The 26,709-nt window shown below is 31.5% G+C and overlaps 1 protein-coding gene across 6 annotated transcripts in view; it reads left to right on the top strand.

Annotated features, from left to right (window-relative positions):
- Positions 1–556: 556 nt before the first annotated feature.
- LOC129916802 (uncharacterized) overlaps positions 557–26,709 on the top strand; it is a 135,480-nt gene continuing 109,327 nt past the window's right edge. For 3 of the 6 annotated variants that reach the window (XM_055996946.1, XM_055996947.1, XM_055996941.1), the window contains exons 1-3: positions 557–664; positions 760–920; positions 25,982–26,703. In XM_055996946.1, the coding sequence (XP_055852921.1) occupies positions 26,181–26,703 (523 nt within the window). In that variant the 5' untranslated portion in view covers positions 557–664; positions 760–920; positions 25,982–26,180. Of the gene's footprint in view, positions 665–759; positions 921–4,577; positions 4,705–18,743; positions 18,852–23,247; positions 23,590–25,981; positions 26,704–26,709 lie in introns of those variants that run through there. The other 3 variants (XM_055996942.1, XM_055996944.1, XM_055996945.1) reach the window with 3 other exon arrangements.

The following is a 26,709-nucleotide window of genomic DNA, read 5'->3' as shown; positions in this document are numbered from 1 at the left end:
CTTAACTATATTAAACACCCTTAAATGACCAAGACTTATTTTTTCATAATTAGAAAATTCAGTTTTTCTGTAACTTTAGATATATGTATTTAAAATCCTAATATGCTTTGAATCCTTCGATTAAAAATTCATTGTTTGTTTTTACTCACCGAACTTTTTTAGACCAAATGATTCGAGAAAGTGAAAGCAATTTATGAAAACTATGCACTATTTACTCGTTTTACTTTTTATAACTAGAATTGTATTCTACCAAATTACTCTAGGAATTTGTACGAAATGTTTCATTGTTTTAAAAGTTTTTCAAATAACTAGCAATATTAATTTTTATATATTTTTTTGGTTTTGCATGCTTTTTCTTTAAAACTGAACATACGTTTTGCAGAAGTGTTAATTAAAGTCCACAGCCGAGTACAAAATGACATACATCTTGGAAATATGACATACTACCATTTTTATAGCGGCAACTCCACGTTTGACTTCACAGCAGTATTTATTTAACTCAATTGATCACATTTTTTAAACTTTTTTCTTTTGAAAGGAAAACAAAAATTTGTCATAGTAAGCTTGAGAAAGTATTCATACAAAATAATTTTTTGTAAGCGAATAAAAGTCTTCCTGTACCAGTATTATTCATTTTTAAATTGAAGTTATATAAATTGAATAGGTATGTACATAAATATTATATTAAGCAATTGTTTTTTTTTTTTTTTTTAATTTATGATAAGAATTATGTTTTTTTCTTTTTCTATATGTACATAGGTAATAGCTCATTCGACAGGGAAAGAGAACAACTTATCTTTAAGTGAAAGAACCAAAAAGTCCAACATATATATGAGTATCTGCATTCATCATGATTGAAACTATTGTTTTAAATACGACTTGCATCTGGTGTTGTATTCAGTGCAGTTATTGGGAAAAAAGTAAGTAGATACTTTTAATTTTTATGAAATATTAAGCTTTACAAATCGGTTGGGAAGATTTAAAATCTTAAAATTAAAACCAATATCTTTAGTTTTAATCTCTGAAATTAATTTTTCATCTTAAGCCTTTCTGGGTATATACATTGTACATTGTACATATTTTTTATAATCTTTCTGGACTTCAAAGATTTCAGTCATTTTGATTGTTGTTTGCAAATAGAGATCTGCAAGTTTACCGTTATAGAAAATATTCTATGATATATTGAGGTTTATGATATGAAAATATTGAGGTTTATAACAAAAAATATGATGGTTTAATTCTGGAATACGCGAAGAAATACTTAACACCTTATTTCAAACAATATGTTTTATCCGAGCCCCAACAATCGACTTACTGGCCCAAAAACACTTTTCTACGCGAAAAAAGCTTGTTTGTTAAAAGTCAATTATCTACAATTATTTAAACTTTGATTTGGGTATTTTTCAACAAGTATTTAGATAAACGAGAAATGTATGACTTTTGTTGTATTCCTTCTAATTGCGCACTATATTATTTGATAATATTTGCTAAGGATTTTTAAACCGGAGAGTTTAAGCTTAAAATTGCATTTTGTACAGTTTCAATACGAAATCCTTCTACAAAGATGCAACCAACATAAACTAAAAAAGGTTTTCGTATGGTAGTATCTTGTGGTTTTTCCGTAAAATTTTGTTTCATTTCAATTTTAAGCTTGATATCTGTTTTTCAGAAATTTAAATAATGGATTTCTGGGTACAAAATGAGTAAAGACGATGAGTACTTACATAGCTAGGGTGCTTCTTAAAAATCAATTTTCGAAATTTAGCGTTTTAGGGGTCGCTACCACGATTCAAAGTTTTGAAAAACACAGCAAATTTTGTTTTTTTTTCTCAGAAAATTTTGAAATTTGTAATCAGAATTAAATAAGTTATATTTAACCCTTAGCTGTTTTGAAAGAAACTTTGATAAAAATACAGCGGAATAAAAATTAAGTTAAATTTTGAATATTATTGAGTTTCTCATTTTTTTTTTTTTTGTTATTCTGTAGAAGCTTACTGAGTCTGAGTGATCTTTGTTGGTTGAAAAATTCAATGTTTTTATCTGATTGTTTATGAGCTTTAATATCTTTATTCGTCAGACTGACTGTTTATTAGAAGATTGAAAATCATTGAAAACAAATTTTGTTGAAATTGATCATTTTTTTTTACTTAAATCTTTAGTGAATGGTAGCGACCCCTAAATTTTAATATTAAAATCGGAAAAAAATACCATATACCATGTGGTAGAACATAATACAGGGGTGTCCCATTAAAAAATCGAAAATAAATTTTTTTCGACCATATAAGAAGCACCATATTACATACATATATGTTCCTATCAATCTTTTTTTTTTTTTTTGTTTCTCCCTTCACAAATGATTTTTTTCTACTTTCAATCCAACTTTCACGTTCTAGAATTTTGTCGCATCTTAACCAAAATAACTCAATGTGTATAGAAACACATACATTTTCGAAATGACAACACAATTGTTTTCGTAATTTGATTGTAAATAAAAATAATTACAGCCGTATTCGGCAAATTTATAATAATCCCAACAAAAAAAAAAGTTTTGAAACGTATACCAAATTTCTAACCGAAATACACAAAAAACAAATACATACCTATGTACATACCATAAAAACAATTTATGCAAATGTATACAGATTGACGCATATAGACCGACAAACGGTCTGACGATAAGTCACTGAAATGTTTGCTTAGTTCAAAGTAAAGAAATATGAGCCAAATGTTGCATCCTTCGCAAAAAGTGAAATTTTATATTTTTATTCGTAAGCCGTGGTTGTGATCTCCTCCAAATCATCGAAATCATAGCAGCTCAGCGCAGTACCGTCAGCTTTTTAAAAAAGAAAAAAAAAAATTTCCTTTAATTCAAAGTAATTTATTTCTCATTATCAAACAAAAGACTAAAATAAAAACATCCATTTGTTTCATTCTATAGAGTTTGGTTTATATATTTTTTTAATTTTATATTTGTAAATGTATTTTTTATAACATTCGTTTGAGGAATATTCGTTTGAGGAATATTGCTAAACACAATGCAATATTGTAAATATATTTAAAAAAAATATTATTTGATTCATTATTGGCGAAAGATGTTGAAAATAATATAGAAAAATAATTCGTACACTGTGGCGTATGCGTACTTTTTTAAATTAATTTTTAATTTTGGGAACTTTTTATTGTTTTATAAAATTGTTTTGTAAATTTGTTTGCACAAATATTTATTTACAGTGTATTATTATATTTTCAAACAGGATTTTAAATATACTGACATATAATTATATAAGCACCAATTTAATGATAAAAATGTATATTTACTTAAATCTTGAGCCCACTTTTGTTAGGTTTGGAATCTATGTATTAAAAATATGTTAGTTTCAAATGTATTTGTACATAATTTATCTACAAAATCATATCTACCTTCAAAACATTCAATATGAATCCCTATTGGCCTAGCTTTTACCTGTTAACAAACACGAAGCAATTCAACCAAACCAATAAGCCCACTGTGCTTAGATTTCTTATAGTAGGTAATCATCACATAAAACGCTACAATAGTTCAAAACTCAGTGAGAAGAGAAATAAATTGCGGGGGACATCACATCGCAATCGACCTACTGTCATAAAAAAAAATAAAAATCCAAATACGGCAAAAGCGAATCAAAATCAAAGAGAAAATAATAATTTCAAATAGAACAAGCCTCACAACGAAAAGCTGAATATTATGAAAAACAGTGCCATGAATCTGACAACTGCGCCACAAAGTAACAAAATGGTGGCTCGATAGAGGTTCCGCTTACCGCTCGCTGCGCTGGGTGCATTCGAAATGCGATTGCAGCATCTTTCGTCAGGCTTTGCACGTTGTCGTCGCGTCACCGTCAGTGACAGACAAATCGCTTTCATTTTTAGTGCGCGATTGTAGCGTTGCGAAAAGTTAACTACAAATCCGCCTTCGTAGCCCATCCAATGCCAATCCAACTCTGCGTTAGTGTTCTTTCCAAGTGCGAGAGAGTAAATGTGTGGGCTTTTTGAAGCTCTCTCTCTTCTTTTTCACATATTTTTTATTGTGTGTTTGTATTTTTGTTTTATTTATTTTTTTTTTTTCTTGTGGCAGTGTCTTAGCCATACCGGCAAATGTGCACACCACCACCGATCGTTGTCGTGTCGGCGCATTCGGAGGACTTTTTTTCGACGTGAAAGATCGAAATCGTTTTTTTCGGCGAGCGCGAGAGTTTTGAACTATTTTATTTGTTCTTGGATTAGTGAATACGATCGAGGATTGCGCGTAAGAGTGGTAGTTGTGAAGCTAAAACAAACAAACACATTGAATATTGAATGTGTTGATTCTAAATAAAAAATAAAAAAATTCAAACACGTGGGCATTCGAAAAGAATTTGTTATTCGTTGGTGAAACTATTAGAAATATTTAAAAAGGACATTTGAAGATTGTGAAAAAAACTAAATTATTTAATAAAAAAATATCAAGTTTTGTTTTTAACTGGAAACTTGTTCAGGATCTAAGCATAATTTTTAATAATTTATGTAAAAAATTCTAAGTACCTACTTATCTGAACCTGAATGTTTTGAAATTTGTTTCTTTTGCTTCCAAAAAAAATGGATGTTTAACTATTACAAAACCGATTCTCAAAACCTAATGCAGCTAGATTTCTTTCTGAATTTCACATAAAGCGTTTATTTTACTGGGTGAGTGTTTTGTCTGGGAAAATATATATACTTAGACTTACGTATCCTACTTTATGATGACAGTAGGCTTTCATTTTCAAAGTGAATTTGACCGGTTTGTAAATTTTTGGATCTTCATTTTCTTTTAAATGGCAAAAGAAAGTTAGTCACAGCAATTTAATATTAAACATTTTGTAATATAAAAATTGAACAAGCTTTGCTTTAAAATTGAAAAAATATTTTCGTTTTTATTTTGAATATTTTTATAACTGAATCGTTTTTTTTTTTTTTTCAAAACATTTTAAATCCATTTGCTCAAAAAAAATTTCTGATAACATACACTCCTGCTCAAAATTAACGCACACTTTTTTCTTCTTTAGCTATACCCCTGCATCTTATTTAAAATGGCTTTAAAATTATTTGTTGCATTTTTTTGTGTTTGCTTATTGTTTAGCAAGTCAGAAAAATGCTTAACTGAAACAGTATTATCAACCAAAAAAAAGATGAACCAAATTTAGCAATTCAAGGTCTGAAAACTGATATTAAAATAATTTTTGTTTTTTAAGAAAAAAAATGTTAAAAAATGGAAGCGCGTGACAGTTCTTTCCAATAATTTTATTCAATACTTGGCATTGTCTCCTCTAGCGCATATGATAATTTGGAGTTGTCTATTCATTCCACAAATTAAATTTTGAAGGTTTTGTTGCAACTTTTTTTTACTGCAGTTTTCCGTTGATCAAGAATGCTTAGAGATGGATTTCGGCCGCAAATGCATTTTTTTCAACATCTCCTAGACATGTTCTATTGAATTGAAATCCGAATATCTGTGTGGTCATTTCAAAGCTGGCATATTTTAACCTTGAAGATATTCTCAAACCAATCTAGCATGCATTATCGTGCATCAGACTGAACTGTGGACCAAATCTAGGGGTGATTGGAACCGGATGCTGTTCGAGGATATCAGTCAAGTATCTTTGGGTACTTAAAGTAGGTCTAGGAGACCTCACTAACTCCGTAGGTGTTGTAAAGCAGAGTTTACTCCAATAAAATTTATGACTCATCTCTAAAAGGTTCGCGGGTTGACAGATAGACTTCAGCATACCGCTCCAAATCTTCCCCACAAACATTTTATTCCATACATTCAATTTAAGCTAACTCCTGTCTTATTTGAGAAAATAACCACGATACTGTGAGATAAAGTAATAGTAGGACTTTTTTGTAAAATAAATATGACGTGCGTTAAATTTGAGCAGGAGTGTAATTTTTGTATTTAACAAGTTTATTTTTATAAATCAAAAGCTGTATTTTTTGGCATTGCTATCCGTATCCGCAGTTGACGTTTACATGTATTTCAAAAACAACGCGTAGCTGCCGATAGGAATAGAAGCAAAATCAAGCTGCGATAGAACTTTGAAGAGGTGTATAGGTTTATGTTTTCTTTTCAATTGGTGCGTGCATATACATACATAAGTTTTTGTTCAGTGTTGATGTTTGAGAAATCCTACTGCGGATAGATTTGTCAAAAAACATTCTTAAAGTATGTATTGAAATCATCCTTTTTGTGGGTTTAACAGAAAACATTTAAAATGGACTTATTATGTTTTGAAAATAAACGATTAAATTGTTCTACATAGCCAGAATAAGAATTGAATTAGTTTCTCACCTGATTTTGTACCACAAAAAGAGTTTTGTCACCAATTCTATTAGAACAAGAAATTCCGTTTGAAATATAAACTTCTATAACTATCATAATGAAAAAAATAAAACGATTTTTTTTGACAAAATCTATTTGTAATCTTTTATTGATTGAAGATTACGTCGGTAATCAAAAATACTCTAACTTCTATGGATTGATATTTGCTGTTACTGATCTTGTACCTAAATGATGTCAAAAGATTTCCTAGATTATTTATAGAAGAAAATCTAAGGAGAGTGGGAGACAATTTTTCGTCTGTTTGGCAGGAGGAGCAGATTTCTCTCAACTGGACATTAAACTTAAAGACCCAATTTTATCGCAACGACCAGCCGACCTTTGCCAGGTGCTCTGCCTGGGCTGACTACTGAAGAATATGTTTTTTTGTATCTCGAGTATTTTTAAATGAAAATCAAGTTAAACTTTATTAATATTTTAAATAAATGATGATCGATTGCGAAAAATAATTTGATAATAGGCGTGTTTTTTTTGGCAAAGCTATCGGCAGTAAGATTTCCCAAATATCAACATTGAACAAAAATTTATATACCTACCTACATGCACCAAGAGAAAGGAAAACATAAACTTATACACTTCGTCAAAATTCTATCCGCAGCTTGTTTCAGCTTCGATTCCTATCTGTAGCTGCGTGTTGTTTTTGTAATGCATGTAAACGTCAACTGCGGATACGTACAGCAATTCCATAAAAACACAGCTATTAACAGGTATCAAATTAACATTTTTGAGTAACAAAATTCGTCCAAAAATATATTAATATAACAATTTTAATATGATTATTATATCATTATGAAAGTTTTTAATTCTAGGTTGAATATAAAAATTTCACTTTGACAATTTAAGTATCAATATTGACTAAATTTTACGTTTCAGGTTGTTATAATGATATTTCTATCTTTTTTTTTTTGTTATTAATTTAAGTATTTTCTTTCTTTTTTCTTTAAAATGAAACAAAACTTTACTGAAAGTGAATATTCTTTTTAAATATAATAATGGTGATATTCTTTTTTTCTATTAGAATTCGATTTTATTAAATTAATATAACAGTGAAAAAATTCAGTTCAAAGAGAGAAAGATAAAATTTAAATTTAAAGTAATTGAAATTTAACAAATTAAAAAATTAAGAAATGAGGTGTAGTCTAGTAAGATGAATTACATCTTCGTCGTTCGTTGTAATAATCCAAAAAGATCTCTTTCATAGCACCCAATCATTGTAGTAATCTAGTAATACATTATATTCAATTCAGTAGTTGAAATATCGGAATAAGAAAAAAAAGTAGCGAAATTTTGTTTTAAACTTTTAAATGGGCCTACTCTTTCTTCTCTCCTGTAAAATTTTGATTTTGGGAGTTACGAGGTTTTCTCATGAGACCGACGATATGTATTGATGTTTAAAGTCGTTTATGTAATTGGTGTAGCTCGATGAGAAATAGGCCCGTGGTATAATATAGCTAAGCCAGTACCTTCTAACTTTAATTAATATATAGATATATCAAATTTACCTAGGTATATTTATCATATATCTATCAAGGAAATCAATTGTCGTGAGCTTATAGAAATTTTTTTGCTAAGAAAAAGTACCCCCATCCATTTAAGCTTGCGATATATGTATGTACATATGTAGGTACTATAATATAATCAAGTTATGCATTCGTACAAAAAAAAATTGAGATAGCATTTTTCCATGACATTACGATGATAGAAAATGCCAAAAGAATGGGTCCCGGAAGTCCGTCTGTCAGTCTGTCAGTCTGTCAGTCTGTCAGTCTGTCAGTCTGTCAGTCTGTCAGTCTGTCAGTCTGTCAGTCTGTCAGTCTGTCAGTCTGTCAGTCTGTCAGTCTGTCAGTCTGTCAGTCTGTCAGTCTGTCAGTCTGTCAGTCTGTCAGTCTGTCAGTCTGTCAGTCTGTCAGTCTGTCAGTCTGTCAGTCTGTCAGTCTGTCAGTCTGTCAGTCTGTCAGTCTGATAGACTGACAGAGTCTGTCAGTCTGTCTGTAAACGAAGCTACAGACTAAACGGATGGACCGATTGATGTCAAACTTGGTGTGTAGCATTATTTGGCGACTCTCCAGGTTTTTGGAATTAATGTTTTTCGACCAAAAATAACGGTACTTATCATATACCGCTTTTAGTAAAATTGAAATTGCTCAAAAACGGCTCCAACGATTTTGTTTAAAAAATTCAAATGTAAGTTTTAAGACAAGGTCTATCTTGAAATAAAAAATTTGGTTTTTGAAAATCATTATTAACGGTACCTGCCATAGAACCGTTTTTTTCAAATCCGATATTCTCCGAAACGGCTTATTCGATTTCAACGAAACTTTTTGTGAAGAAGCACCTACTTATATAATTTTAATATAAACCAAAAATATTTATAGATTAGTGATTTCTACAAAATGGCATACCGATTTAAAACTTTTTTTCCAAAAAATTATTTATAAAATATTTTACCTATTAGTTTTTTAAAAAAACGGCTCAAACGATTTTGAAAATTTTTTTTCTAAAAATGCATCTAAATATATCAATCAAAACTGCATACTTGTTTTGGAGGGCAATTTGATTTCAGATTTTATTTTATTAAAAAAAAAAATGAATTTAATTTTTTTTTTTATTTTTTTTTGTACCTATATAGTAGGTACCTACATTTTCCAAATCTTATATATAAAAATGAGTTCGTTTAGTGTGTGTGGCCGATAAACTCGCGTTTGGCTGGTCCGATTTTGGTAATTTTTTTTTTGTTTGAAAGGTATTAATATGTAGATGGTTTGTATCAAAAAAAAATAATACCTTTTTTTGCATCTTTACATAGCTGTCAATACGTACGAGTAAAAAACCACTCTCGCTTTTTAAAAATTTTAACTAAGCTTAATTTGTAAAGCTTTCAAAATAATTAAAAAAGTCTGATTTTGAGTGAAACGAATAATTATTCGTCTTGTGATATTAAATCCACATATGGACTGCACAAATAAAATGTATATCTCTGATTTTCATTGAGGACAAATAAGTAAAGCATTGGCAAATCAATCAGAGTTATGGTTTGTATCTACATATTATATGTATATATTTCTCCTGTGCGTTTGTTTGTGACCCTACTCCTAAACGACTAGACAGATTTTTCTGAAATTTTGTGTGAAATATATGTGAAAAGGTCCATCCGAAACAGGTTTTGTTTTATAATTGGACCCGGTAGGTGGCGCTGCTGTCAAGTTATAGGCAAATTCCATATTTGGGGTCGAATAACTGAACAGATTTTTGTGAAATTTTGTTTATTTGATAAGGTCTATCCGTTACAGGTTTTGTTTTATAATTTGATCCAATAGGTGGCGCTGTTTTCAAGTTATAGGCAAATTCCATAGGTGGTCGAATGACTGGACAGATTTTTGTGAAATTTTGTGTTATGACAAGGTTCATTTGAGACAAGTTTTGTTTCATGATTGGACCCAGTAGTTGGCACTGTTGTCAAGTTTTAAGAAAATTGCATATTTTGATTTTTGTGAAACTTTTTGTGTCTGATATAATTTATTCGAAACATGTTTTGTTTCATAAATTGGACCCGGTAGGTGGCGCTTTTGCCGAAGTAGTTATAGACAAATTTGATATTTGGAGTCCGAAAGACTTGACAGATTTTTGTGAAAGTTCGTTTGTGTGATAAGTTCCATCCATGTTTTGTAAATTATAACTGTATGCGGTAGGTGGCGCTGTTGTCAAATTATATATAGAAAGACTTGACGCTGTTGTCAAGTTATAGTTAAATTCCATATTTGGAGTCCGAACTGCTGTATAGACTTTTATGATTTTTTTTGCGTTTGATAAGGTTCATTCGAGACAGGCTTTGTTTTATAGTTGGACCCAGGGGTGTACGTTGAGTTGTCGGGGCCCCGAGGTAAGACTACATTTTTGTGACTGGCTACCAATTCACTGAAAAATATAATGTGTCTCTCTTGTGTCCGAAGTGATTCATGTCAAGTATCTTATCTTTTTGCTTCGATACTTTTATAACCAGTTGCCTTCTCTACATTGTCTCCTTACGGGGCCCTGGCGTGTTGGGGGCCCCGGGGCTCCACCCCACTTGCCCCAATGGTGTGTACGTGCCTGTTGGACCTGGTACGTGGCGCTGCTGTCAAGTTATGACCAAATGCAATATTTGGGCTTCAAAGAGCTCATATTCAAGGCTAATAAAAACAAACACGATTTAACTCTTTAAAATGTAATTTCCTCAATTAAAATTGTTTACCACTAAGCTATATCTCACAGTTGAAAATTGGTATGATAAACTGAAACTTAAAATTTGTTTAAGTTGTTTCAACTACCAATTTATTAATACAATTTCCGCATTAATTTAAAATGATTTAATCTTCTTAAGAAAATATTTTAATATTTAGACGTATCTATGTATAGAATTAAGACGGAATCTTTTCATTTTAAGTCGGTTTCTTTACAATTTACAAAAAAAGATTGCTACTTTTTGAATTTCCTAAATAGCCAAAAAATATCATGATACAGTCAAATAAGGTGAAAAAAAGGAGTAAACCTCGGAATAAATGCTAATAGAAATTTTTTTTTGTTTAATACCTTCGGTTTGGCATTATATAACATACCTTAAAAGTATAGAAAAATCTCATGTCCGCAAGTCGCGATTTTCAAGGTGAAAGCGTGAAATGGAGATTTTCAAAATAAGCAATAAAAGACAATGGTATTATATTCACATATGATACAATACTTCGAGGTATTTTTTAATGCTGATGCCAAAAAATCTAGACAAGATCAAGACAATCTGACGTCTCTAAAAAAAAGTTATACCTGTTTTTTAATTGTCAACCCATATTATTATAACAGTTGCAAACTTACTACCGAAAAACCCTTAAAAGTTATGGTAGAGGGACAAAATTTTTCATGAAGGTTTTCATATTCATTATCATTAAGAATCAAAACAATGCAATGAAAAAAACATTCATACCTATGAAAAATTGGTATTTTTTGAGAAAAGGGACAATTTTGGGATATGCACTAAAAAACATCCTGGTACAATCTTATAATTAGTGCTGATAGGCTAATTTTTTTGTTTGTATCTTTGTTTGGATATTCTATAACTTATGTCAAAAATCAAAAAAAAAAAATTTTTGTAATCAGCATTAAAAAATGCCTCGAAGTTATGTAATTCTTGAAATTCTCCATTTCGCGATTTGAGCTTGAAAATCGCGACTTTCTAGACTTTTGAGGTATGTTATAGAATGCCAAAACGAAGGTATTGAGCAAAAAAAATTCTATTAGCATTCATTCCGAGGTGAAACCCTTATTTGACTGGATTATCAAATTTTAGTAGCGATTGCAAGTGATTGAAAGGAGTTCGAGACACATAAGATTCAGTTTTTAAAAACATTTTTTTACTATTTGACGCAAAAAACCCGTGCCAATAACAGAAAAAAACAGTGGCATGCATACAACATACATATCGCCTGGGAAAGCAAAATTATTGTAACCCCATATAGGATCTGTTAAGGACATAATACCATTTTGCTTTCCGCTGAAGATTTATGTTGTTATACCTTAATAATAATATTAATGAAACTTCGTACACATTCCAATTAAAATTATAATAGATAGCTGTTAGACAAATGGTTTGCTTTTTTTAATACTTTATACAATTTTATGTTTGTGTTCCATATATCAAGTTGTGGCCCGATTTTTTTGTATTGGAAAAGGTTAACACATTACAAAGCCAAAAATTGAAAATAAATACAAGAAAAATGCGGAACGAAGTCCGCCGGGTCAGCTAGTTTCTATATAAAAAGTCTTAAAAATGTAAGCAACTTTAACTGTAAGAGCAAGTTTCTGCGACCCAGTGGTGCATTTTATTTGTTCTAACTTCACTGTCAATTGGTAGAGAAAGGTCTCATATTAGACTACTTGTAAGTTGAGATTCAGCCTGCAATGTGAGCGAACCCTACATAAATTTTATTTTATTTCTTATCCAAATCACCTTGTTTATGCAAGATGGGTACCGTTTAGCCCAGCAAATTAGTCAAAATATGGTAATGAAATCGGGTGTATCACCCAAACAAATCATTTCGTCAGATATTTGAAAAAATTGTCATTTTGTCTTCACCTTGCGAGACTCACGGAATTCTCGTACATCATTTTTTAGATAAAGTTATTTTAAATAAGTTTGCTTTTGGACATTTTTGGTTCAAAATTAAAATGAGTAAAAATGGAGCTACTAAATAAAAACGGTATCAACGGTATCGAAGTCCTCTCATCCCAACTATTTTGTGGGCATCCTTTAAAATATTTTCATTAGCAACGGAGTAAACAAAGAAGACATTCATTCAGAAAAGCAACAAGTCATGTAGGTATCTCCTAGGATCTTAATAAACCCCACTCAAATAAAAATCAAACAGGTGTTCGAAATAAAATATTAAGAGAAGTTTTCTCTTCTACAATATACCTTTTTCTCTTTGGATAAATCGAGGTTAAGCTTCTTTTTTTTGTATAAAAGTTAAAACTTCGCAGGTCTTATAAAACCCCTACACGCAAATAAGACAGTAGACATTGCTGGATTTTAATCGGCCATTTCAAACAAAAATATTTAAGTATATAATAATATTTTTAACAAATAAAGAGTCATGTCTCTTTTCGATATGCAAAGAATGTGCGGAATCCACGTGATGATTCTTCGCGTTCGCAGTCATCATTTCAGACATGACTTTTAAGTCGACGACGCATAAAAATAAGGTTGTAATTAGAAAATGTGTTAAATATTAATAAATGATTATAAAGAAATTTATAAAATTAAACAAAGCAATTTATTTTACCATAGAATTTTTTAATTTTTACTTCAAACGAAAAACTCAAGCCTTATTGGAAGAATTGCTACTATTATTTATTAGTCATCATGCATTTTATTTTTTCTTTTCGCAAAAATATAAAAAAAGGAGATCAAAATTTTCTTTTTTTGATTAAAAGTTATTCCACTGTTAAAAGTGTTGAAACTCAACACAACTTAAGCGCCTAAATAATATTTCTCTACAAGAAGAGCGTAACATTAAACTCAACTGTAATAAATTTATACCTACTCCAAGTTTTCTCTCTTTCGCCGCGCCACCCCTTTATAATATAAAATGTGGGGGTGTATCGAAAATCCCCTCTCTACAAAAAAGCACTTTCATTCATAATCATAATGGCTGCAAAACTGTATTTTTTTTTTCTATTTTCCTGTTTACAAATTACTGTGCGAAAGGTTTTAATTTTTTTTTTTTTATTTTTCTTCGTTGTCGTCGACGGTCGTTTGTCGTCAAAGTAACAACTCTGGGGCTGCCCACCTACGCGTGTAGGTGGCACAGGTTGAGGTGGTTAGCTATATGGCTGTGGGTGTATGAATAATCAAACAGCAGGGTATAACAAAACAGCAAGAAAATATCATTTCATGGAAGTTCCACTGGAAATGTTAACAAAACATTGTAAAACAGCTTATGCTTATAAGTAGCTCTTCAGAAAAAGTTCGTATTCTTTCCTATTCGCCAATACCCGTAACAGCCGTTTTGTTTTCTCTTTGACTTGCCCTTTTGGAAAGGTCGCCGCTTCACTCATCAAAGCGGGTGGTAAAAATGAGTAGAATGATGCGTCAAAGGAAAAAGAAACGAATATATTTTAGGGTTTGTTTTGATAATTTCTCTGGCAGATTCCCTATAGATTTTCACCAGAACGAACGATGGCCTTTGAACTTTACTTCTGGCATTTTAACGGAGAAAATAGAGGGTGGGCAGAAAGAGTAGAGGTCGTCTCGTAATTATTTTACACTGAAACAGGGATGTATTTGCCATGGGTGTTATTTTTACTTACTTTTCCCTACAAAGTAATGCATTTTTTTTTCATTAAACTCATAAAATGTAGGGATTTAGTAAGTTTTCAGAAAATTTTAAAATATAAAAGCTAAAAGCTTGCCAATATGGCAATGCTCAGAGTTTATGGTATGCTAGGATAATTATTTAAAAAAAACATAGGTACCTAATATCGTCGGCGTAAAGCAAAATTATTCTAAATCCACTTTTTACCGAAAATGAGTTAGGTATTGATGCAGTTTTGCTAGTTTGATGAATTTGAAAACCGTTTTTGTCAAAAAAATTTCATTCCGCAGATAATATAATTTAATGGGACAAAGAACAATAAAAACGGGGAAGTAGCCTTTTGAAAATGAGCCCGAGTATTCTTGATTGTATTTTGTATATATTGTTCTAATTCCACTTTTTATTTGAGGAAAAAACGTACTTGTATAGGAATTGTTCTATGTCCAATTTTTGGTTTTTAGTTTTAAAAAATATTTAAAAATAGTATGCACCTACTAATGATGTAAACTTGTAGGTATATTTTATTCAAGAGAAAAGAAAAAACTTTATAAAAAACATAACTCAAATGGCAAACGAGCAGAAAATTGTCGCTTTTAACCAATTTGAAACTTAAAAATCGTCCCCTGTAAAATTATCTTTTTGTGACTTAGAAGAATTTTGCTTTACGGTGACGATGTGTAGGTAATTAATAAAATTTGAAAAAATGTTATAAGTCATACAGGGTGTCCGGTAAAAAATGGATAAGCCTGAAATGGCTGATAGCTAAACTTATGACTGTATACTAAAACCAAATAGAAAAAATTTCTATCGCAACCAGCTTTTTTTCGTTCAGTGTGTTTTAAATTTCATCATCTTTCGTTTTCGGTCACCACAACCACGAATGAATGAATTTTATAAATTTCTTTTTTTTTTTTTAATTTTCTACAATATTTGACTTAATACATGAGCATTTAAAACCCTTAATAGCTTTTGCACTTTTTCTTTGAAGAAATATTGAAATTCGTTTTCGATGAAAAATGTAAAAAAAAAAATTATTTATGAAAAATTTTAAACACCTGTGGTATAAAAAAAATCTATAGAAACATAGGTAGCCAACTTTTTTAAAAATATATGCATCCAAAGCGAATTGCAGAATGGTAATAGTTCTCATTATATCTAGAGTTACTAGGAAGTTATTGGTACCCAAGTGCAAAAAAAGCCTATTAATTTAATAAATTTTTTACAGCCACTATTCAACGGTTATAACATTTTTAATGGTTATGTATTAGAAGAATTATTATTGTTAAATATGACTGATTAAAAAAACAATGGAATCCTTGCATATTAGACAACAATGTGAAAAACTTAAGATTATACAGTTGAAATAATTTATTAAATTAATAGGATTTTTTGGCACTTGGGTACCAATCAGGGCCGGTTTTAGGGGGGGGGGGGGTGTGAAAAACTTAAGATTATACAGTTGAAATAATTTATTAAATTAATAGGATTTTTTGCACTTGGGTACCAATCAGGGCCGGTTTTAGGGAGGGGGGCAGCCTGGGCCGTCGTTATATTAAAGTTATATAAAAAAACAAAGTCTTTCCAATCGATGTTTTATTTATGTATATAAATCACTAAATCATAGCTGGTAATATGGAGATGGAGTGTGTTTCTTTATTTTTTCCGGATATGGAAAAGAATAGACCGACGAGACAAAATAGTTTATAGAGAATATCCAGACTGTACTAATGAATAAGGAAACAGAAGGGAGACGGACAGAATCCCAAAATCCAGAAAACCCTAAATGCCGAAAACCTAAAAACCCGAAAACCCAAAATCCCGAAAACCCAAAATCCAGAAAGGCTAAAAATTGACAGCTTCTCCATTTCTCATAAAAACTACGTCATATCAATTAACTGTCAAAAAAATCAGAGTTTCTCGGGTTTTCATTTTACATCGAATGCCTCAGAGCTTTAGTTTCATCAGCTGAATTCTGTTTTCACATTTTTTACTTCATTTAGTTTCTTATGTCATGAATTTCGTGAAAAATCTCATATTTACCACACAAATTTTGTATCCACAAAAGACAAATCACTTTTCGCACCCCAAACAATTTTTTTTTCTTAAACAGCTGATTCATTTTGATAACTCTGAATTCCTCCGCTCTGACAAAATACCCAGAGTTGTTCAGGATGCGTACAGAGCGAACATCGAACACAGAGAAAATACCTCTGGTTGAAAAAGGAGCTACAAAAAACGCTTGAGAACGAATTCGGAGCGACCCAGAGTTCCCTAGAGCTCACAACGAACAAACCTAATACTTATAAAGGTATGTCATTTTCGATTGGCCTTCCGGAAGCATCCGGAATCATTCAGAAGTCTGCTGCAGGTTTTTTATTCTCCTAGTGAAAAAAAAAATTGTTTGATTTTTCACCAATACAGATATTAAATTTCAGAATTGGGTGGAATCAATTCAAACTTTTTTTATTGGATTTCAGAATGAGTGAATCATTGTGTGATTCCAATCAAAAACTATTAATGTAGCCACCTAGTTGAAAAAGTTTTTGAAAAAAAAAAAATTGTTCAAATAAAACCAACTGTACTACCTACTTGTGTTTAAACAAAAAAGTCAGAGATAAAAGTAAACTTGTCAATTGAGCCTAAATATTTAATATGAATATTTAATTTTTTTTAAGTTAAGCTTATGTACTTTAATAAACTGCACATTGTTACATAAATGCATTAACAAGTATATGAGAGGAAAGACAATGTCTTATGTCATAATCTGCTATTGTTTTTTATCGTGATTTAAAAAAATGTTTTTAAAATTAATTTTTTTTAGAGGCGCCACTTGCAATCATGCCCAGGGGCGCCGGTAGTGCTTAAACCGAAGAAAGAAAAAGTGCAACAGCTATAAAAAATTTTAAGTGCTTATGGTTTCAGTCAATTATTGTCGAAAATTATACAAAAAAGAAATTTAAAAAACTCAATAATTTGTGGTTGTGGTAAACGAAAACGAAAGATGATAAAATTTAAAACACACTGAACGAAAAAAAGCTGGTTGCGATAGAAATTTTTTCTATTTGGTTTTAGTACAGTCCTAAGTTTAGCTATCAGCCATTTCAGGCTTATCCATTTTTTACCGGACACCCTGTATATGGTTCTTATTACCTTAGTTATGACACCGTCATGGTTAAAATTTTCAATTCAAATATTTGGTCAAATGCCTTAGCTCAACCTACAAGCTTAATATAATTTGTTTTTGTCACTATAGACTTCAGAATCAATGTTCTTTGAAAGCGCCCATGTATTTTCAATTCACCCCTGATACAACCCTGAGTCGCGAGCCTCTTTGCTAACAAATAAACCTCCTTTATAAATGGATCAAAAGTTTATACATTTTATTTTTCGTTTCATATATTTTATCATGTCTCTTTCTCTCACGACATTCTCGTTTTTGTTTCTCTCATGGGGTTGAGTTGAGTAATAAATTGTGTGGGAGATGATGCCTCTAGCGCAGCGGGTGGAAATTTTTCAAACAGCCAAAGTGTCATATTTACCGGCGGCTACTCTAGGTTCCACAATCCACACAACACTCTTTTAAGGAATCCAAATACTTTATAACTCAACAAGTGTATCTATGCGAATATTGTGTTGTGACGACTGTAATAAATTTCTCTTTCTCGTAAACAAGCATGAAATCTGTATCGTTCTCAATTTACAACAACAAATCTCACTCCCCCTACGTCAGCGTTGGGTGGTTGAGTATCGAAAATGATTCATTGAAATATTTTCGTAGATTTTCACTTTCACATTTCATTGGAAGGAAAACTGAAGGATTGTGAGTGTTTTTATTTCCTACAAAACATACGTCGTTCGTCGCCGCAACAAGTTGTGAACTTTCCGTCGTCGTTTCGTCGTCGCTGTGCCTTACATTGAGGCAGATTGTCGCCGGTAAAGCCGACTAAATTGAATAAAATCACAAATAGAAAAACAGCCGGTGAAACGTGCTATAGAGTGGACTTTTTTTTGCCATACGATCAGTGGCGGTTTTCATCTTCTGAAAGACACACTGATGTTTCTATTTTTCAAAAAAAAAAAAAAATTATTTATACCTAAAATAAAATATCGCAGTCGAATATAAACGAAAATTAAATCAAAATTGAAACGTTATCAAAAAATTCGGTTAACGGATTAATTCGGTTGTCTGAATTTAACACTTAGCAGGAAAATATATTTCAAAACTAATTTTGAGATTTGTTAGCTTTTTTTAAGTGATTTTGTTTTTAAGTTTTATTTTTGTCAAAATGACGCCGCCGCCGGCTATTTTATTGTGCGTGAAAATGACAACGTAACCGACGCGATGCGAACGGTCTCTTTTTTTAGAAAAATATTTCAAAGAAAATGTTTTGAAAATAGTTTTTTTTTTTATTTTATTTTGAAACCTTACGTCAATTTGTTTATTTAAGTTTGTTCTTTGTGTGATGTGATATTTTTTTTCTTTCATTCGTGAAGATAATCGCACAAATTAAATATAAATATATAAATTTTTTGTTTGTTTTAAATGGTTTCTATGTAAGCCAAATGTGTGTTAATTTTAGAAAAAAAAAATTAAAAGAAGTAATCGAATGCAACAGGTGAGAGTTGAGTTTTATTTAAGGACAGACAAACTACCTTTTTATTCAGTATAACTTTATTTTTTTTTTAAGTTCTTTGCTTTTCATATACTTTTTAGCAACAAAATTTTAAATATTTATTGTATATTGTTTATGTGTTATTATAAATTACATAGAAAGAACTCATTTAGAGTTAAAAAATAGTTACAACTTTTTTTTTATATTCTATAAATTACCTCAAAAATATCAGGAGATCACGTGTTTGTAAGTAGCAATTTTCAAGGTTACAGTAGAAGTTGATGACTTAGAAAAAAATTCAACAAATTCGTTATAAATAAAAATATACAGAGATTTTCATATATCTGAAATTCTGTTCTGAGATAATTTTTTGTATTTTCCTATTCCATACTGACCCAGCAGACGTTATCCTGACCCCTCTCTTCCGTATATGACAAAAAAAGCATACCCAAAGATTGTCATTAATTTAATTCAGAATCCACTTGGCCAACAACCTCATTTCTGAAACTTTGCCTTATCTCCTTGGCATTATCTATTCTAGTTTTTCAAATGTTATATCAAGGCTTATGACTACCAAGTTGAAAACATGAATTTCGAAAACTTTGTCGCCCTCTATATTCTCAATGAGAAGCTAAAGGACATTAAACATGAAAAAATTTTCAAACTGTTTAGATGAGTATTTTGTACTTTCACATTTATTAAATTTATTATTATCAATCAATTCCGATTTCTGGAGGCTAGCATTCAGGACATCTCCAAGGAATTTTGGTTCACTGTAAATGTAAATCTTTCATTGCTCAATAATAACGTTCTTCCATTGCGCAATCAAGTCGCTTCACTATTTTCAGTTTTAAGGTTTGAAGGCAGTTTTAAGGCTGAATGATTCGTTCAGAAACTTTCTAGCAACGCCAACGTGGCCACTATCCCACAAGTTTATCTATTGGCCAGAGCTAACATACAACGCAATATTATTTTTTTCCGCATTTTGTTTGTAATATTTAATGGGTGGTGTTGTTAAAGTATTCAAATTTTACTGTTAAAATACCCGAACCAAATCCAGGCAAACAAAAATCATAGAAATCACTCAATATGTCCATGAAATAATATCGAAATAAGAATTCATTTAGATTTGACGATATTGTAAATAAAAACGACCTTCGAAAATTTAAAATTTTGTACATTCATGCTTTTGCTTCCATATTTTTGACTTCCAAGGTTTTTATTGTTATTTTAACATTGAAAATGATATTTTTTTAGCAAATATGTAGTACAAGCAATCTTTCCCTTACTTCTCATGAAACGTTTCAAATAAAAGTTTCATGTACTTTGTTAAGATTTCGACAACCTTCAATTCTTTTGGTAGTCTGAGGTGACCCTAGCTAAAGTAAAGGTTCGTACATTCAGCATCTATGCCTTTTTGCGATTGCAATACGGTGGTCTTGGTTGCGAGTTCAACTATCAAGGGACACCCAAGTTTCCAAAATTGAGGTCGTGCAGCCTCCCAAGTGAATCGAAATGTGTTTGTTTTTGGTGTATTGCTCAAATCTTCGGTTTTGGTTTGGTATTGGGCTTTGGGCATTCATAAGACTCATATTGATGTGGATCTTCTAAGTTCCTGGAGGGCTTTCAATAGGCGTTTATTGTTGTGAAAGTTTAGGCAAGCTGTTTAGCTTTGCAGGGTTAGTACAATGTAGGTACGCACATTTTCGCTATATTTTTTTTTGCTTCTCGGAAGACGAAAATCGTCGTCTAAACGTACAACCCAAAACGTTCATGTTTGGACGATAGCTAAATAGCTCACGATTTGCATACGTTTATACCGATTTAATGTTTTTTTTTTTTATTTTTTTCAAGGCTAATTTTCGGGATACTCTAAAAGAAATTAAAATGAAGAGTTTGTCCTAACAAACGTATGTACACTCAGAGAAAAAACGCATAGTAATTTTTAATACGTTCTACATTGAATCAATGGTGAAAAATATATTCATTAATTTTCTAAAAATCGTCCTATGCTTAAGTTACAGTTTGTCACATCAATTTTTACAACCCAGGTATAGCAGGTTCGATCCCCAGCGGATGCCAGTTTTACTTTTTTTTTATTTTTTTTTAATGTGTGAACAACTTAGATTTAAAGTGTACTACTTTGATTCAATCATTTTCCACTTTAGGCTAAAAATGTAGTGATTTACCATTGATTCAAAGTGGTTTCCATTGATTTTACGTTGTTTTTTGGCTCAGTGTATGTATTGTATTTACATGTGCATACATACAAAATAATTCTTTTTGCAAGAAAATGCAAATAAGAAACAAAATAACTAAAACAATATTTATTTTGCATTTTTCTTCAGTTCATACCAGGCACCAACAAAAAAAAAAATGATAGGACACAAACAAAAACAAAACAACACAAATAAAATGCAACCACGCTTCTTCTTCTTTTTCTTAGTGACAGACAGAGTCAGTATGACTTTTTGAGCAGTTTGAGCAGGGCCGGTTTTAGGGGGGGGAGGCAGCCTGGGCCGTCGCCCAGGGGCGCAAGGATTGAGGGGCCCGAACTTTTACAAAAGTCTATACAAATAACGAAATCTTTCCAATCGATGTTTTAATTACATTTACTTTCACAAAGGCGCCCCAATTTTTTCCTATTTTACTTTTTCAAAGGCGGTCTTATTTTTTGAAGAATGAAGGCGCCCCCCAATTTTGGGTTGATCTTCGTTCATCTTTGAAGAAAAAGATGCTCCAATTTCTTTTGAAAGACTAAAGCAATCCTTATATTCCTCCAACCAATTTAATTTTTGCAAAGGCGCCCCTATATTTAAATCACTTAATCATAGCTGCTAATATGAGATGGAGTGTATTTATTTATATTTTTCGGATATGGAATAGAATAGACCGACGATATTCAGACTGTAATGAATAAAAAAACAGAACTGGACCGAAAAGAATAGATATCAATCAGCTCAGCTGTACTGTCATATTTATGTAGGTAACAAAACAAAATTAAAATGGGTTATTTGTACTACGTTTGTGTGTGAGAATAAAAAAAAATAGTTAGAAGCCCGCTGAAAGCATTTATTTATTCACACGTAAATGCCTCGCCTGTCAGAAGAGAAATTCTATTCTTGATTTCAAAACAGAATTCACTCAAAATCACTCATACTTATCGTCGGTCTCATGAGAAAACCTCTATAAACTCCACTTTTTTTCAAAAATGACTTTTGAATGCCATTCTTTAGAAAATATGTCAGCGGAGCAACCCAGAAAATTTGGGGTCATTCCGAAAACTCTAAAAAGACTTAAATTCAAATTTTGCACAGCGCGTTTCTTCCCAACTACTCTGTTGTTTGTTTACTCTTTCGTCTCTCCTGTAAAATTTTGATTTTGGGAGTTACGAGGTTTTCTCATGAGGCCGACGTTATATCGTTTTCGAGTGGTTTCACTCAAGGATTCACTTTCAGAAGGCTTCTAAATGATTCCGGACGCCTCCGCAGAGCCAATTGAAAACGACATTAAATAATTAAACGTCAAACAAATTCTCCTAGTAAAAAAACAAAAACATTTTTTTTTTTTATTTTTCACCAAACAGAATTGAGTGGAAGCGATTCAAACTTTTTTATTGGATTTCAGAATGAGTGAATCCTTGAGTGATACAATTCGAAAACTACATTCATGTAGTTGAAAAAGATTTTAAAAAATATTGTTCAAATAAACCCAACTGTACCTACTGGATCTACATCTCTTTAAATGTGTTTAAACAAAAAAGTCAGAGATAAGGTAAACTGCATTAACAAGTATGTTTTTTTCGTGATTTTAAAAATGATTTTTTTTTTAGGCGCCACTTGCAATCTTGCCCAGGGGCGCCGGTAGTGCTTAAACCGGCACTAAGTTTGAGAATTTCTGAAACCCACAAACCGCTCTCAAACTTCCTGAAGATATAAACGATAGACGAAACGAATTTCGCTAAGTTACGTGAAGCAAATTGTGGACGACCACGTCCACGATTATCGTTTTGACGATTAACGTTTTGAAAATTACGGAATGACCCCCCTGAGTATCAATGAGCTTAAACGAGGCTATTTCGTGTTTCATCACAATCATTTTTTGCTTTTCTTAGCCAACTCTTGAGGCTTACGCAAAACACTTGAGATTTTTGGGGAACTGGTTTTTCAGAACATCAGCGTTTGTGCTTATTTCCTTGAGAAGGTAACACAAATCCTCGATCCGGTGAATATAAAGTTCATCTTTGTTTAGCTTCAAGTTGTGGTGAAAATACAATTTTTTTACCTCAGTCTTACTGGGTTTATTTATTTTCAATACAAAGTGATAAACTTTTCTTAGAAGCTTAACATTATGCGCATATTTAATTTGTCTAATACCAAAACTTTTATACATACAAAGTAAAAAAAAATTCTTTATATCTAAAATAAAATCATATATCTACTTGTTGCTTTCAAACTGCACAAAACATGACATGAAAATAATCTTAACATCAAAAAACTGGTGTTGACGTGGATTATGATGATGATTGCTAAGTTGACGCGCTTTGGTGATGTTGATTGTCTCTTTGCACTGCTGCTGATGCATAATGATAATTACAAATCGTTTTTCTACTTCTTGTTAACACTCAGACTCAAAACGTTATTGCATGCAATTTCCATAAATGGTTGCCCGTCAGATTCATTTCACATGCACAGCGAGAGATGCGATTTGATCAAAATGATGTAATTTATGGCAAGTATAGGTAAGATTTGTATATGTTTTCTGTTTTAAGATTGATCAAACGGTAGATATAAGATTTGTTATGTCATGTTGAAGATTTTTTTTTATTACTTTCTTACTTACCTAATACATGCATATGTATGTATGTTTGTATGTCTTCTCGAAAATTGATTTTTTTCATTCTTTTTTTTTCATCTTCAATATAATAAGATATTTAAAATATTTTTTGTATGAAATGATTTTATATTGAAGGGATTTTAATACTTAATACGTGTTAAAGGAATATAAACCATACATTGTTAAAACAAAGTGATACCTTTTCATTACTTTCTTAAACCTAGTTTTTTTTCTACAACTCAGTAGCTACCAATATTCTTATTTTATTCGCAAAACAGTTTTATTCGCTATATAGTTTTATTTATTTCCTCTTTACACGTTTTTATATATAAAACTGAATACTATTAAAATAACGATGCGATAACGATGCGTCACCTTTTCACTTCTAATCGACCAATTGCATGTATCATTTTCACTAACCAACAGCTGTAAATTCCATATTTCAAGTAGTTAACAGCTGTAACGATCATATTAGACTTCTGAACTCGGTCAAAATCGGTTTCCGACTAAATGTACTTCTTAGTGCCTTCCTTGCTAAGATTTTTTGATCTTTCCATTCTTCTTTCATTGAATTTCTTCTTTGAACTCCTCCTCCCTACATCTTTTTGACTGTTAATATAAGATCATTGTAAAAAATAATATTGGAGTTGTAGTATCATAGTATAATTACGAACTTTATTGGTAATTGGACGGGGTTCAACTTTTCTTTTTAAGCTCAGTTTTACTTGGCTTTCTTCGACAAAACTCTGGAATTCGGCGAGCTTACCTCAGGTTCGAGAGAAATGTGTATAGGGTAAATTAGGGCATTATGGCATACCTAAGCACAAACTCAAATAACTTTACTACGGACTACAATTTTTACTTCAATCATTTTTTTTAATTAAATTTCATAAAAACGTAACATAAATAAATTATTTAAGAATACAAATTCAAGCTTTTTAACAAAAAATAAATTAAATTAAAAATAGTCCAAAAAAAAACCATATTGCCCTATGTACGGGCAATATGGCGAACCCCATTTACTTCGGAACCCTTTGCTTTTTTTACGTATATTCAGCATTTCTGAAATATAATTGTTAATAAGTTTCATAAAATTAACGTAAAATTGAGGTTATTTTCAAATTTAAAAAAATGCAGAGTAACTTTTGAAATTAGTTTTACATAAGGGCATTATGGCGCAGTCGGGTATAATATAGCGCCATAATGCCCTTATTACATCTGCGCCATATTGCAAAATATACACATATTCACAAAACTCCAAAAACTAAACACAATTCTTACTTCAGTTAAAATATAACAAGCGATATAACCAAACCAAAACTGTACTCTGCGTTTCACTCTTTACAACAAACACGTGCACTGTATACTTACCGAGATACACACAAACAAAAACAAAGCGATATTATATTGGAACCCAGAACCGGTATATTTTTTTTGTTTTCTTTTTTGTTTGGCACAAAAATAATAGCACTGACCTGCGATCGTCACAAGGCTAGTGTTCGACGAAGGCCAAAGTTTCTGCATTGGTTTTATTTAAATGCTAGTATTGGAAGTATGGTAGTTGAGAGGTGCGCCATAATGCCCGGTACGCCATAATGCCCGAAGTTACCCTAAATATAGTTCAGTCAATTGAGATTCAAACATAGATGATTTTAAAAGTTGTATGACATCAGCAAAATTTAGATTCAGTATTGAAGAGTTTTTATAGTTCCTGTAGTGATAATATCATTTTGGGTTTGGTTTTTTGGAGCGCCCGTCATATATGTAACACCACACTAAAAGAAAGTTGCTGCAGTTTTTTTCCATTCTAAAACGGTCTTCGTTGGTTTAGGAAAGCTTTGCTAGGACCTACATATTTGAATGAATAATTTAACCGTCGTCAAGTCGTCAAGTGCAATCGCATACTTGCCGTGAAATTTGTGTTGCCCTTTTGTACTTTTTTTTCTGTTTATACCTAGTCAATGTCTCAGAAAATTTCTGCTGCCAACTTGTACCTGCTTTTGATCCAACCTATGCACTCTACGCTGTTTAAACATTTTGTTTAACAATTTAGAAAACAAATAATCTACAAATCAGAACTGTTTCAGAGGACTACCAAATATTGTCTGTATAACTTCTTCATTGACTTAAAAAATTTGTTAACATTTTATTTTGACGTCTGTTTGAACCTTTCTTATAATAGCAGAATAAGTCAGCTTGTACTTCTATAACAATTCATAAAATGAAATAAATAAATAAAACTTGTAATATAATTACTATTGGAAAATGTCGTCAAGTTTAATTTTCCTTCTTTTCAGAATTCATCAAATTCAGGTTCAAAAGGAAACGGAAACATACAATCTATAAAATAACTCAATAAGACTGAAAACTGAAAAAAGAGCTCTATTTTTTTCAAAATATCAATGGAGTTGCAACCTTTATTAATGACTATCGCTCTTTTCCTTTTTTGTTTTTTAAATTGTCAATTAACTGGAAATTACTTCTGCAAAGGAGAAAATGTTGTTAGCAATGCGTCGTGAATCTGATCATCAAAGTGGCATCATCCATCATCAAAATCCAATACAAGAAGATCAAGAACACCAGCAGGACCAATCAAGTGTGACAACAGCATCATCCGCACCAGCAGCAATTAATCTTCAGTCGACCTCTGATTCTATAAATTTACCTCCAACATCTACAGGCTCACAGATCTCAGTTCCACAATACGGATTTTATAGTAATCCAAGTTCAAGTGGAAACTATCTGCATTCGCATCATCTTTCACAACTGCCGCCACCGCCACCACCTCCACCACTCACAAGTACAGGTCGTTCGGTTCTTCCGCATTCATCCACCGGAAGTGGACTTGACGAGTACGTAGATATACTTCAAGTTCAGCAACTTCTTTTGGATTCTTCTTCAGCAACCTCATCAGGAGCGACTTCAACAACAATTTCCAGTTCGCAATCTCTACCGAAGCCACTTCCAAGACCTAGAATCAACTTACAGAAGGCTTCTGAATACGCTGCCCAAATTCAAGGTATTT

The sequence above is a fragment of the Episyrphus balteatus genome, chromosome 3 (genome assembly GCF_945859705.1).
Source record: "Episyrphus balteatus chromosome 3, idEpiBalt1.1, whole genome shotgun sequence".
NCBI lineage: Eukaryota > Metazoa > Arthropoda > Insecta > Diptera > Syrphidae > Episyrphus > Episyrphus balteatus.
This window is presented reverse-complemented; position numbering and strand designations above follow the sequence as displayed.